At 43.6% G+C, this 12,887-nt stretch overlaps 1 protein-coding gene across 1 annotated transcript in view; it reads left to right on the forward strand.

The window, feature by feature from the left end:
• The first annotated feature begins 384 nt into the window (after positions 1-384).
• The window catches only part of dgkb (diacylglycerol kinase, beta), a 56,983-nt gene continuing 44,480 nt past the window's right edge, over positions 385-12,887 (forward strand). Inside the window, 9 exon segments of the mRNA XM_069141907.1 lie at positions 385-507; positions 509-545; positions 4,701-4,777; positions 5,435-5,455; positions 6,016-6,163; positions 7,588-7,725; positions 10,455-10,504; positions 11,865-11,939; positions 12,063-12,182. Of these exon segments, the coding sequence (XP_068998008.1) occupies positions 475-507; positions 509-545; positions 4,701-4,777; positions 5,435-5,455; positions 6,016-6,163; positions 7,588-7,725; positions 10,455-10,504; positions 11,865-11,939; positions 12,063-12,182 (699 nt within the window). The 5' untranslated portion in view covers positions 385-474.

Genomic DNA, 12,887 nt, shown 5'->3' on the forward strand with positions numbered 1-12,887 from the left:
AGTTTCTGTCTGTGAAGAGGTCATCATTTATAAATACGACGTGTTAAACTTTTAAATTGTTCAGGTTTCGATGGACAACACACACACACACACACACACACACACACAGACACAGACACACACACACACACACACACACACACACACAGACACACACACACACACAGACACACACCGGGGAAAAAAAAAAACAGGGAGCTTCAAGAGACACGACAGGACAAAAAAAAAAAGCGTCCGACCCCGCTATGTCGAGATGTCCGCGGTTGATGCGATCTGATGTCTTTTTTGTTGTTGTTGTTGTTGTTGTTTTGTTTGTTTCTAGTGTGAGACACCCACCCCCCCCCGCCCCCCTCCAGATCCATCCCCCACCCCCCCCTCACACCTCCACACCTCTTCACCCCCCCCCCCCCACCCCTCCTCACAGCTGTGTGTTGCTGCCCAGGGAATGCTCGGCGGACCCGGAGCCTGAACACGATGAGCAGCCAGGATAAATGGGTCACGCTGACCCCCGGCTGAATTCGCCCTGCTGCAGGAGTACACCCAGTGTGAGTAGAGAGGTCTCTCGGCCCGCCTCCCGCCGCGTTGCATTAACCGCGGGGTCGAGGTTACAACTCGGCGTGCGCTTCCATTCGGCCTCACTGACCGTTTTTGGTGTCTTTTGGTTTTAAACCCGGTTTTCCGATTCGCTCTCGCTCAGTCGGTCTCACTCAGAAGTTTTTAAGCCAAAGAAATGATTAATAATAATAAATAAATTTAAAAAAAAGCGCTATTCAGGAGCTGGAGAGACCAGGTATTTTCCTCAGTTCAATTCCTCAAATGGCCAGGAATCACAACTCTAAATAAACGCTAATGTATCATATCTGCTTGCTGGACTTCTTACAATATTGGCGAATAAAAAAAGAAATTAAAAAAAAACCTAAATTGCGAAGAGAGGAGTTCTTAAGTTGCACTTTTGAGCAGTTAAAGGGCCAGTACGCACATTTAAACGAGACGGACTAACATCGCCACTCTCCGCGCTTCTGTTTCAACTGTTGACGCTCACTAACGTGCTTTTTTTTTTTTTTTTTTTTTTTTTTTTTGGCTCGCGTACAGGTTCGAGCAATTTAGAGCAAGTACAAAAGTTTAGGTGAAGTCAGAACGATTCGTTGCTGAGATTTGGGCGGCGTGAACGCGCTTCTCGGCTATCGTTTCCTGGTTTGCGATCTCTCGGATGGATGCAGTAAAATATTATTTATTATTAAGGGATGTTCACAACTATTATCATCAGTCGAACTCCCGCTAAGAAAGCAAACGGCAACGTTTAAGTATTTTCTCCCCTCGTTAACGGCATTCTTCTGTGTACTTTCCTTCCAATTTACACTCCATTTTGATGTGAGGCAAATTTGCACTTCATCATTTCTTTTTTGGGGGTGAGGGGGTGGGGGGGGGGGGGGGGGAGAGGGAGGGGGTGCTGGAAAGTTGGCATGAAGTTGTATTCATGCTTCATACGCCTTCAGCCACCCGCCTCACAGACGGAAACGAAACATCCACAGAAGTCGCCGCGCAGCACGCACACGCACACGCACACGCACACACACACACACACACACACACACACACACACACACACACACACACAAACAGAGCGGGTCTGTTAACTGTAAACTGCAGTAAGGGCGGCAATTAAATTCACCGTGGTTCATCTCAACCCCCCCCCCCCCCCCCCCCCCCCCCCCCCCCCACACACACACACACACTCTAATGATATCATTTTGACACTGTAATTGCCGACTGTAACCTTTTTTTTTTTTCTCACCGATGTCAGAAGCTCTGGCGGCTAATCTTGATTTTTTTTTTTTTTTTTTTCTTGCGCCGAGCTCTGAATGATTCACACACACACACACACACACACACACACACACACACACACACACACACACACACACACACACACACACACTCCCCCCCCCCCCGACCCCCCACCCGACAAACGTTTCCTCACCAGACCAGACAGTGCTCCCGGGTTGGCCTGGAGTTTATGTTAACACGTCCTGAGATGTTGACACATTTCATCACTCCAAATGGTGCCGGGAGCGGAAAATATGACGGTACCTGGCAGGGTCGGACCGCTGGGAGGGGAGAGAGGGAGGGGGAGGGGGGGGTCGCCATGCACCTCGCGCCACCCACGCATGTCGTGTTTGGTTCCGACTTCAAAAGCGCAAAAGAAAAAAACCCACCAGTCGCGGTACATCGTTTGTAAAGAAGACAAACGACAACAACTTTTTATTGTTTATTTTCGTTGAAGCTTTTGTGTCGGCTGTCTCCGTAGCGGCTCGGCCCGAGCAAGACACATCTTTGAGTCGCCTTCAGCAATCGCCTCTTTTTATTTTTCCGTTCATGAGCGCCGAGTACGATCTGAATAATGGATGCTTTTCTTTCACCCGGGATCTCTCGTACCGGTGTTTCGCTCGGTAACGACATTTCTCTCTTTTAATTGCTCGGAGCCGACCTTCTTCTTCTTCTTCTTCTTCTTCACTCCCGAGGAACTCTCGTCTCGGGACGACGCTTAAATGCTTGACATTTAAAAATCGTGCTGGAGTAAAAGGCAGGAAGGACTGAACTGAGTGTGCGTGTGCGTGCGTGTGTGTGTGTGTGTGTGTGTGTGTGTGTGTGTGTGTGTGTGTGTGTGTGTGTGTGTGTGTGTGTGTGTGTGTGTGATAATCACGTTTCAACGAGCTTTGTGCAGCTACAGGTTGTAAAAAATTAAATAAACTTGTTCTCATCGCCGCACCATCACCCCCTCAGCTCTCTTTTCCCCTTCTCATTAAAGCGAGCAACTCTTTCATAACGTAGTAATGGCCGAGGCAGGAACCGGAGATCTGACTCCCAACAATTAGTTCTCCTTTTATTTGTTATAATTACGAATGTGACTAGCGCGGCGCTGCGCTGTTATAACAGGAGGACAATTATTTCACCTTCGGAGGTGGAGAAAACGCGCCGGGTGTTTATGAAGTTAAAGCACAGGAAATGAGTGTTTTTTTTGTTTTTTTTTGTCCTCCGGTTGCCGCGGGCGACACGACGGGACGATTAATTAACCCCGAGTGAGAAAATACATTCGTAATTCAGCATTTCCTGCTCAACGTGACGCGATCGGCGGATTTCTAATCACTCTGCTCTGTTAATGGCTTTCGGTGTCGATGGTCAGCTCGAACAGCTGGACCAGTCGGAGGTATTTATTTCTTCTTACCGTTGGTAAAATGCGTCCAGAAAAAACCTCCAAAGAGACGAAAGCCATCGGGCGACAAAATGCTGTTAAGAGACAGAAATCGCAAACGCACGTCAACGTGGAGACAGAATATCAGCTTTTACTAACCGGAAGACAATACATTGATTTTTCTGTGACATTTCTTCTTCAACGTCTCCGCTGTGGAGGCGTTACCGATGGACCTGGAGATGATAAGTCGATAGGAAGTCTGCAGCCCGACAGCTTATGGATTTGTTTTTATAGCCGGTGCCGATATTAGGGCGTAAATAAAATGTCAATAGATCTTATTGACCCGAAATGTGGTTAACACTCGTGACAAAGACGTGGAACGGAGGCCTCATGTTTTACAGTTTAATGATAAAACTTTATTGTCCAAAATAACATCATTTGAAAACAAATTTGTATTCCAACTACTATTTTTTGTTTTTTACCATGTTTGACAGCTTTTGTAATCAATGTAACTATCTTTTGTTAACGGTACGGCTAAACTCCCAACATGAATGATCAATCTGTGACATCCTGTCCACTTTTATAAAGGACATCTTTTACTTCGGCCTCCGTGGCCGCTCAGGTCAAAACGTTTCTTCAAAGCGGAAGTAAATTTGATCCTTTTGAGGTGAAGTTTCAGTATTCAACAGTGATCAGGGTTGTGTAGTTATCCTTTTAAAACACTGCAGCTCGAAGGGGCCCAAAGACCGGTTCCTCTGGTGCTAATTAAACCCGTAAAGAGGTGCAGTAAAGGCAGCTGATATGAAACACGAACAACTTAAAACAAGCATCTCGGTGTAATCTTTCTGTGCTCAGAGAGGAACCGGGCCCTCCAGTGCAAGCGGGGAAACGGTACTTCTAATTAACTCCGGCAACATTAAAACTCGGTATCTGTGGCGCGGCAAATGGATTTAGCAGCAGGGCTCGTAAAGCCTCTCCAGCGATGCAGTAATTATCACAGCAAAATCTCTATTATAAAAAAAAAAAAAATCATATCTGTCTGGAGCGGAGTGCAAATCCAGACATTGCAGTTTTAGACTGTTTTGATTTTGATTTTTTTTTTTTTGTGTGTGCAGTCTTTCTCCTCATCGAATCTTGTACAGAGCCCCCTAGAGGTCCCGATGGGTATTTCTTCTCTCTGGTTTACTTTTATGTTGCGTTTCCTGTGACCCACAGAGTTGTATTTATGCATCGTGTTACGTATATTAGGACGGCGCTGGTTCTGACCACGGTGAGGTTAGTAGAGTAGACCTTCGGGGAGTGTTCACCCTCATGGACTAACATGACTTTACTCTCCCCGTAAAATGTAAAAAAAAAGAAAAAGAAAAGCACCCTACGGTACAATGATAAACTGTGTAATATAATGTCTTCATTTGTAGGCATACATGACACTACGTACTGTGAAGGAAAATGTAATATCAAGCAAAAGGCCAGTACAGAGACGTGCTGAATGTTTCCTCCCCTTCAGACTCGACCAAGAAGCTGAAGGATGTGCTGCAGGAGTTCCACGGAGATGGCGTGCTGGCTAAATACAATCCAGAGGAGGTATGCTCGGTTTATATTGCATTATGTAACAAGACATTTTACAGTCTGTTGACTCCAACTCTGCCAACAGCGCTCCACATCTATCTCTAATGACGAAAAAAAAAAAAAGAAACACGGAACAAAGGCCCATTTCTGGAGATGTTTTTCTTAATTAGTTTGGTTTGGATGCTGACGCGCTGAAAACAATCCTGATGTGAATACGAGATTTAGTTGATGATTGTAAACACTAAACTGCAGATAATTCAACTTACAATGAGTCATCTTTTCTTTTTTTCTTTTTTTTAGTAAAGGAATTGCTCTACATATATATATATATATATATATATATATATATATATATATATATATATATATATATATTAAAAAAAAAAAAAGTTATTAAAATGAACAGAATAAATTTCTGCAGCTACAATGGTAAACAGTAAAAGTAGGTTTTCTGCTGTTATTTTATTTATTAAAAGAGAATGGATTATTCCTATATTTATAATTGGCAACTATAATACCCTTAATTTAATCCTGTAAATACTGTAAAACTGTATTTTCAAACTTTATTTTCTTTGTATTGTTGCTTTACAGGTCCATGTGTAAAAATGAATATATATGTAAACCGTGAACAAAGTTGAGTTTCTTTCTTGTCTTCCATGCTGCGGCTTGTAGAAGCAGGAAATCCTCAGCCAGGTAACCGCCGTCTCTTCCTCCCTCTTAATCGATCGCTGCCGTGTTTTGCTGAAGGCTCGAAACGCAGAAGCTCTTCGCTTCTCCTCTCGCGAAGAGAACCTCGACCGCCGACGGGGAAATATCACGCACTGAGCGTGTCTTCCGCTGGCTGATCACGAACGCCTTCATAATTAAATTGTAACCGGGAGGGCATATAAAGGCCGTCTACGTTCACTCATCGAGTATCAGAGTCCTGAACTTTAGAAAAACTGAGACATATAATGACAGTAACAAAAAAAAAAAAAAAAGAAGCTGAAACAACTCTGAAATAGGTTTCCACCCGCCCACAGCGCAAACAACCCTCCAAGACCTCCTTCTGAGAGCATCAATCTGGACCATGAACTCTGCAAAGTATCTCAGATTATTTATTTATTTTCCCACCAGAAATAAAACACTCCGCTCGCGCCGACATTTTGTATTATGTTTTCCTCGAAACCTCGAAGGCAACGACCCGCAGCTCTCCGAGACGAGCAAAAACACATTCTCATTTCCGTCTCTGTTTTCAAATTTTTTTTTTTCAGGAGATCGACTTTGAGGGCTTCAAGGTTTTCATGCAAACGTTTCTGGAGAGCGAACTCCCCGAAGAGTTCTGTCAACACCTCTTCATGTCGTTTAGCAACAAGGGACCCAGACCCAGTCCCTCATCTTCTGACAAACCTCGAGTCTCTGGTAAGTGTAGAAAGGAACTTTTTTTTTTTTTTATTTCTTCTCTCCCTCAGTTCATAAACACAGCATGTTACTGGTGCTGGAGAGGGAAACTATTGTCGCTTTTTGCTGTGAAAGTGCAGCCAATTTGTCAATTATTCTCTGCCACCGAAGCCTTTTCTTCACAGAATTTTCTTTTCCTGTTATAAAATCGGCACGATTACTGTTTTCTGTTTTGGAGAATCTCTCTGATTTTTCCGCCAAGTCCATCCCGGTGGCACGCGATGTAAACTGTAGTGTAGCGGCTGCCAGTTGTCTTGGCAAGAGCGCTGTTTGTTTACAGCCTTTGTACTAATATCTCCTTCTCGTGTGGTAATGAACTGACTGAACTGAAATGACCCGCGTCGGTCCTTTTTCAGGGACTGTGTGTAGAAGTGTTCGTAGCTTCCGGGTCTGAAAAATTAGGCCGAAGTGTCTTAAACTGCAATACCACCGAGTGCCACCAGAGGTCGGCTCCCAAAAGCCTCCATAGACTCCCATTCAACTTCTATCATGAAAAACAAAAGTCAATAAAAAGTTATTTCGGTGTTGTTAGCTAAAGTTTTCTGGAGGTCCATCTGAAAATAATCCCGTCATTAATGAGAAAATAAGCCTCAAAAAGCTGCGTTTTTGGGGGGCGTGTCTGTTTGATTGACAGGCCCGTGGTGCAGTCCGGTTACGGCTATCGGTGGGCGGGACGCAGTGTCGCCGGGTTTCCAATCAGATGGAGTCAGATCCACCGCTCCCTGTTTTACAAACAATTAATTTTGTTTATTTACAGTGCGCTCCAGGCTATTTTTGTGAATTATTTTTTTTTAAATGGCATTTGCACCCATATTGATCGTCCGAGGTGGTCGTGGTTCGTTTGCACGCTCATGTCCCATTCTTCATTATAAAAAAATGACGTTTTCCTCTTAATGCCTTTTTGTCCGTTGCTCATTTCATGAGCCTCTTTGCTTGTGCAGCATCCCAAATACTTGTTTTTTTTTTTAACACACAAAATATAAAATCGAATATTTGATGTACCACGTAGAAAAACAAGAAAACCTCACGGAGGATATTGGACCATAAATTTGACTTGACTGCTGTGAACTATTCATTAGATGCATCAGCTAACTGCAGCGGGTGAATCAATAGGGGGGGGGGGGGTGGGTGTTAATGATGTAATGTCGTTATCGATCTTTACTTTTTAAACACAGTGAGACGCGTAGACCTGAAATATCGTCGGGCTTTTTTCGGCGACACCGCCCACCACTGATCCACCCGAGTATACGACTGATGTCGGGCATCCGAAAACCCAGCGGGTTTGTTGGGCTGACATTAGAGGCATTGTGGAGGACGTTTATTTGACCTTTCCTGGCGTCCCCCCCCCCCATTCTCCCCCCGCCTCCCCCCCACCTCCCACACAGGACTGAAGCTGATCAAAGGCAGCTCGACCCCTCTGAAGGCCCCCGCCCCGCCCCGGCCTCTGGACACGGTGCAGCTCAAGGACATCGTGTGCTACCTCTCGTTGCTGGAGGGCGGGCGTCCCGAGGACAAGCTCGAGTGTGAGTATCATCCCACGTGACCCGCTGCCCTAAATCAATACGAAGCAGGCGTCAAAACCACAACGACGTGCGGACAAGTGAACACGTCCCGATGCCGGGTCTGTCGATGGCACAGGTGATAGAAACGGCGGGACCCTTGCACAAATTACGCGGTTGAAAAGATTTGATAAAAAAATACACGTGCCAGACGACAGCGTCACGAGGAGGCAAAGGAAATGTCACCGGCTGACTTCAGCATCAGTCGGGTGGAAAGCAGCTTTTCAGGTTCAGTGAGGTCAGACTCACTGAAAAATACAAAAGGTTAAGAGCGGACGAAGCCACGAATCTTTGCCAAGAGATCGTGCCTCTTTCTGCGCGCGCTGTCGTCACGTATAAATACTAATAATCTGCCCGCTTGATATGTAAAACGACCCAAAATGATTAAACGTAGCTTCTTCATTTGATGACTAAAGAACACAAATATTTGGTCGGGATTTAAAAATGAGTAAAAAATAAACTTGAAGTAACACAAATAGACAACACAAACTCAACATACAAATTTGACTCCTACACAGTGCATGAAAAAAAAAAAAAAAAGGCGTAACTACGTGATATCTTCCACAAAAGATACAAATACATTAAAATCCATTCACGACTCTTAGTTCAATGTCGATCTCTTGAAGAAACTGTGTCCGTTGAGGTCCAACCGTTGACCGTATATAAAAGTGTTCGTAGCTTCCGGGTCGATGCGGAAGTGACTTAAACTGCGATACCACCGAGTGCCACTAGAGGTCGGCTGCAAAAAGCGTCCGTCTCCATCGACTCCCATTCAACTGGCCTCATAACGTTTTTAAGTCGGCCTCGGTGTTGTTAGCTGAAGTCGCTCCTTTTTTATTCGTTTTCTGGTGATCCATCTGAAAATTATCCCGTCATTAACTGTAAAATTAGCACCAAAAAGCCGTGTTTTTTTTTAGGGGTGGGGTCTGTTTGATTGACAGGCCTGTGGTGCAGTCAGGTTACAGCTGACGGGATCTTCGAGTTTCCGATCAGATCCAACGCTCGCTGAAAAGACTGTGCAGCAACGTAAACTGTTGTTTTAATGTTTATAGGCAATCTAAATACTCCCTCAGTGTATTTTTCTCTCAGCATTTTATTGGAGGGATTAAGAGGTTTCTGAGGTGTATTTAGCTTGAGTTTTTTTATGTTATTTTTTTCCCCCCAGTGGTGAAAATAATAACCGAAGAGAAGGTCTTTCAGCTTCCATCCATTACGGTTTCAGGTTTTATGAACTCAAAGTTTCGGTCTGGCTGGAGCGCTAACTGATTATCAAATTAGATTAAATTTATTAAACCGCTTCTTCTCTCGGTAACTTCTTTCAGAAACGATCTTGGCAACTAAATCTTCTCCGACCGCGTGTCTGAAGCATCCCGTCGCCAGCATCTCTTAATTGCATTTATCACATATTTTATTCACAATGTTACATTGCTTAATTGGACAGCGGCCCCCCTTTCCCCCCCCCCCCCCCCCCCCCCCCGTGTTGCTATAATTCTCATCCATTTGTTGAATTATTGAGAAGCGCATGAAGCGAAGGCATGATTAAATAATTCAACTGATGATGCCTGTGTGTGAGAACACATCATGGATTTAACTGGGTGATGTTTTATTAATCTTCTCCCTGTATCTTCATCCACCTCCTCTCTGTGGTCCTCTGCGTTATTATTTCTGCAGCGGAGGGGTCCCTCTGCTGGTTCGTTTGAGAACTGCTCAGATTTTGTTGCAGCTTTTTTTTTTTGGGGGGGGGGGGGCAGTTCAGTTACTGATGTTTCTCTTCTTTTTTTGTTTTATGAACATTTTTATTTTTATTTTGGACAACTCATATGAGGTGAATAAAGGTTTCATTTACAAACAGACCTAAAAAGGCATCATGGACTGTTGTTTACAGCTTTGTGCAACCAAATGCAAAATATTTCCTATAATTTCTTTTAAAACTGAACTCTGAGTAAATAAACTAGAACATCTTATTTGTACAGTATATTATGATATACATTTGAGGGATTTGATCCAATTTGTTCTTCACTTAATTGCATTGATTAGAATGAATTTGAAATAAAAACAAACAAACAAACAACTTAACAGGAAACTGCTGCTTTTTAACAGAGCTCATTTACAATAAATTCTAAAAAGAGATTTAAGTGATGAAAACATTTCCCTTCCCTCTCTCCAACACATTTGTAGTATCTCATCATCCTTTTGCACTTTATTACCTTTCCGGGGGCAATTAGCTCCTCGTTAGCAGCCTGATGAACCCGCCCATCTGACGTCAGCTCATTATGATGTCAGCGCCCATTGACACGGAGGTGTGTGGGAGGGTGGTGGTGTGGGGGTGGGAGGGGGGGGGGGGGGTCAGAGCACTTCCATCTATAGGGTATTATGATGGAAATGATCTGCAGCCAGGTCACGAGGTCGTTGTTGTCACGACTCCGTCACCGTTCAGACATGTGTTACCCCCGGTGGCGTTGAAGAGCGGCCAATCACAGCTGCGATGGGAAGGGCTGTCTGTTTCCGTGGTGACCGTTCAGCGGACACTTAAAGCCGCAGCTTTAGGACGTTCACGCAGAAGAGCGCTGTCGGCTCTGTTCTTTAAAACATTCAGAGGTCGAGGAGGGACGAGGGACGAGGGAGAGACAGCAGGGTGGCACTACTGTAGCTTGACATTTTGTGTTGTTTTTTTTTTTTTTGTGTCTCCACAGTCATGTTTCGCCTCTATGACACAGATGGAAACGGCTCTTTGGACAGCTCGGTAAATATTTTCTCCACAACTGTCATTTTCAGATGATCCCACATCAAAACTGAACAAACGATTTCAAATGAGTCCTTTTTATCGTACGTTTTTTTTAGTCCGACGGGTGTTTTAAAAGTCTTTTATGATTCTTGGCATGCGAATGAATTGTTTGGATGTCGGGAAACAGACCTGTCACAATAAAGCACCCACAAAACTCAAAACTCATCATCTTGGACAAAGAAAAGCGACTAATTTTCATAGTTGAGCAGCTGGAAATGATTTAATCGCTTCTCAAAAAAGTTACGAATACTAATAGATTACTGACTAGTCATTCAACGTGTTTGTAGATGTTAGCTGCAGGTTGTTTTTTTTTTTAGCCATCCATCCATCTTTCTCTAAATTTGCTCAATAACCCCTTAAACTTAAAAAAACGTTTAAACTTGCTCCTTGTGAGGTTTGTAATGTTTTATTCCAGGAGATAAAACACACGAGTAACTTCGAACTGAGACCAGAATATAATAACAAAAACAGGACATTTCAAATCAGAATTTAAAACCAACACAGCCTCTCCAATATATCTTTAGTCCTCCATCTTTTACCTCTATTTGTCTCCATCCATCTATTTAAAATCTACCTCTTTATATTTCTGTCCATCTCTCTCTATTTTGTGTTAATTTATTTTTTTATGCCTCCACATATCTATTCAAGTAAACCAATCTGTGTGGTGCGCTCCTATTCGAGGCATGTTATAGTTCAAGTAAATGAATGGATGAAAGACACGAAATAAGAACAAAAGGGAGAAGTCCTAATTATGATTGAGAGCGTGTTTGTTTATGTAAAGAACATGTGTAGGAGGGAGGGAGGGAGGGGGGGGGTGGATTTAAAAGGTTAAAATGGAGAAGGTGGAGGTTGGTTGAGTAATGTATGTAATTATTAGTCATCTCTGCACCGTTATTGGAAAGAGGACGAGGAGTTATGACGAATAATATTCATTTAGTGTGACCTCCTCATTTACACTCTAACTTGCTTGTTTTGTTGTTGGAGAAATCCAAAGTAGATCGCCCAAAAACAACCCCCCCCCCCCCCCACCCAAAAACAAATAAATAAAACGTAACCATTGTAATTAACCCATCTGCCTCGGCACTCCTCCCACGCTGCCTTTGTTTTTCCTCGGTGTGCGGTGAAGAACGACGTCCCCCAACCTGCTATTTACCGGCTGTTCATCAGTCTATTGAGGCCAAGAGACATTTAGTGACATCAGCTGGTAAAAAGGCTGCAATACACCGAAAGGTATAAATGCAGTATTTCTTTCGTGGCCCCCGTTAATCACCTGTCTGGGTTGTTTCGTTTTTTTGGGGGTTTTTTTTGCCACCTGCAGGAGCTGGAGCACATCATCTCCCAGATGATGCACGTGGCCGAGTACCTGGAGTGGGACGTGACCGAGCTCAAACCGGTAAGAAGGACGTTTTGTCATGTGATCTTTCTACTTCAAATTAAAGGTTGAATTTTAGCTCTGAATGATCTTTTTCTTTTTTTTTTTTTCTTTTTTGACTTCTGCTCCTGTTTGTGTCCATAGATCCTCCAGGAAATGATGCAGGAGATCGACTACGATCACGACGGCACCGTGTCGCTGAGGGAGTGGATCCAGGGAGGCCTGACCACCATCCCGCTGCTGGTCCTGCTGGGCCTGGAGACGGTGAGTCTTGCAGGGAGACCTGCTTACGTTTTGCCGGTGACGCCCGATCGCTTCGTAACCAGGAACCTGAGAAAAAAGAAAAAAAAAAAAATTCAAATTTTTGACTTCATGATGCCACCAGATGAAAAAGTCAGACGACTGCTAAAGTTAGCACGTGGCTAACCAGAAGAAGCGCTTGTATAAAATGCTTCAAATATTGATGCAAAGAAGCTTCAAATTCTAAAACATCAATGTTTTACAATCAGCTTCAAGCTTCAAGTTTGACGTCAAACGTTTAGTGTCGCACATTCACCGTCTGGACCAAATGTGAAATACGAGTCGAACCCAGAAAATAAGGAGCCTCTCTATTAAGTTGACCTTTGACCTGCCGGATGTAAAAATGTCCTCACGTTCTCATTTTTATCATTTTGCGTGAAAGTTTTTGTCATAATTAGTGTACGAGTTCTTGAGTTGATTGGCATTTGATGCGTTTTGTGAACTCACAGTAACTTTGACCTTTAACCTTTGACCACTTAAAATGACACTTTTGTCCAGAGTGAATGTTTTTTTTTTTTTTGTGCCAAATTTAAAGAAAAGAAACAAACCCTCGAGGCACTCTGGAGATTTATTCACTCTGGAGAACGGGTTGGACGAACGACTGCCCGAAAAATGACCGACATGACAGCCTGTTGTCAAGCTTTTAATTTGAAAGGTTAAAAAAAACAC

Source organism: Embiotoca jacksoni, unplaced genomic scaffold (assembly GCF_022577435.1).
Source record: "Embiotoca jacksoni isolate LCO1_2020_lvr unplaced genomic scaffold, fEmbJac1.0.p SCAF_93, whole genome shotgun sequence".
Taxonomy (NCBI): Eukaryota; Metazoa; Chordata; class Actinopteri; family Embiotocidae; genus Embiotoca; species Embiotoca jacksoni.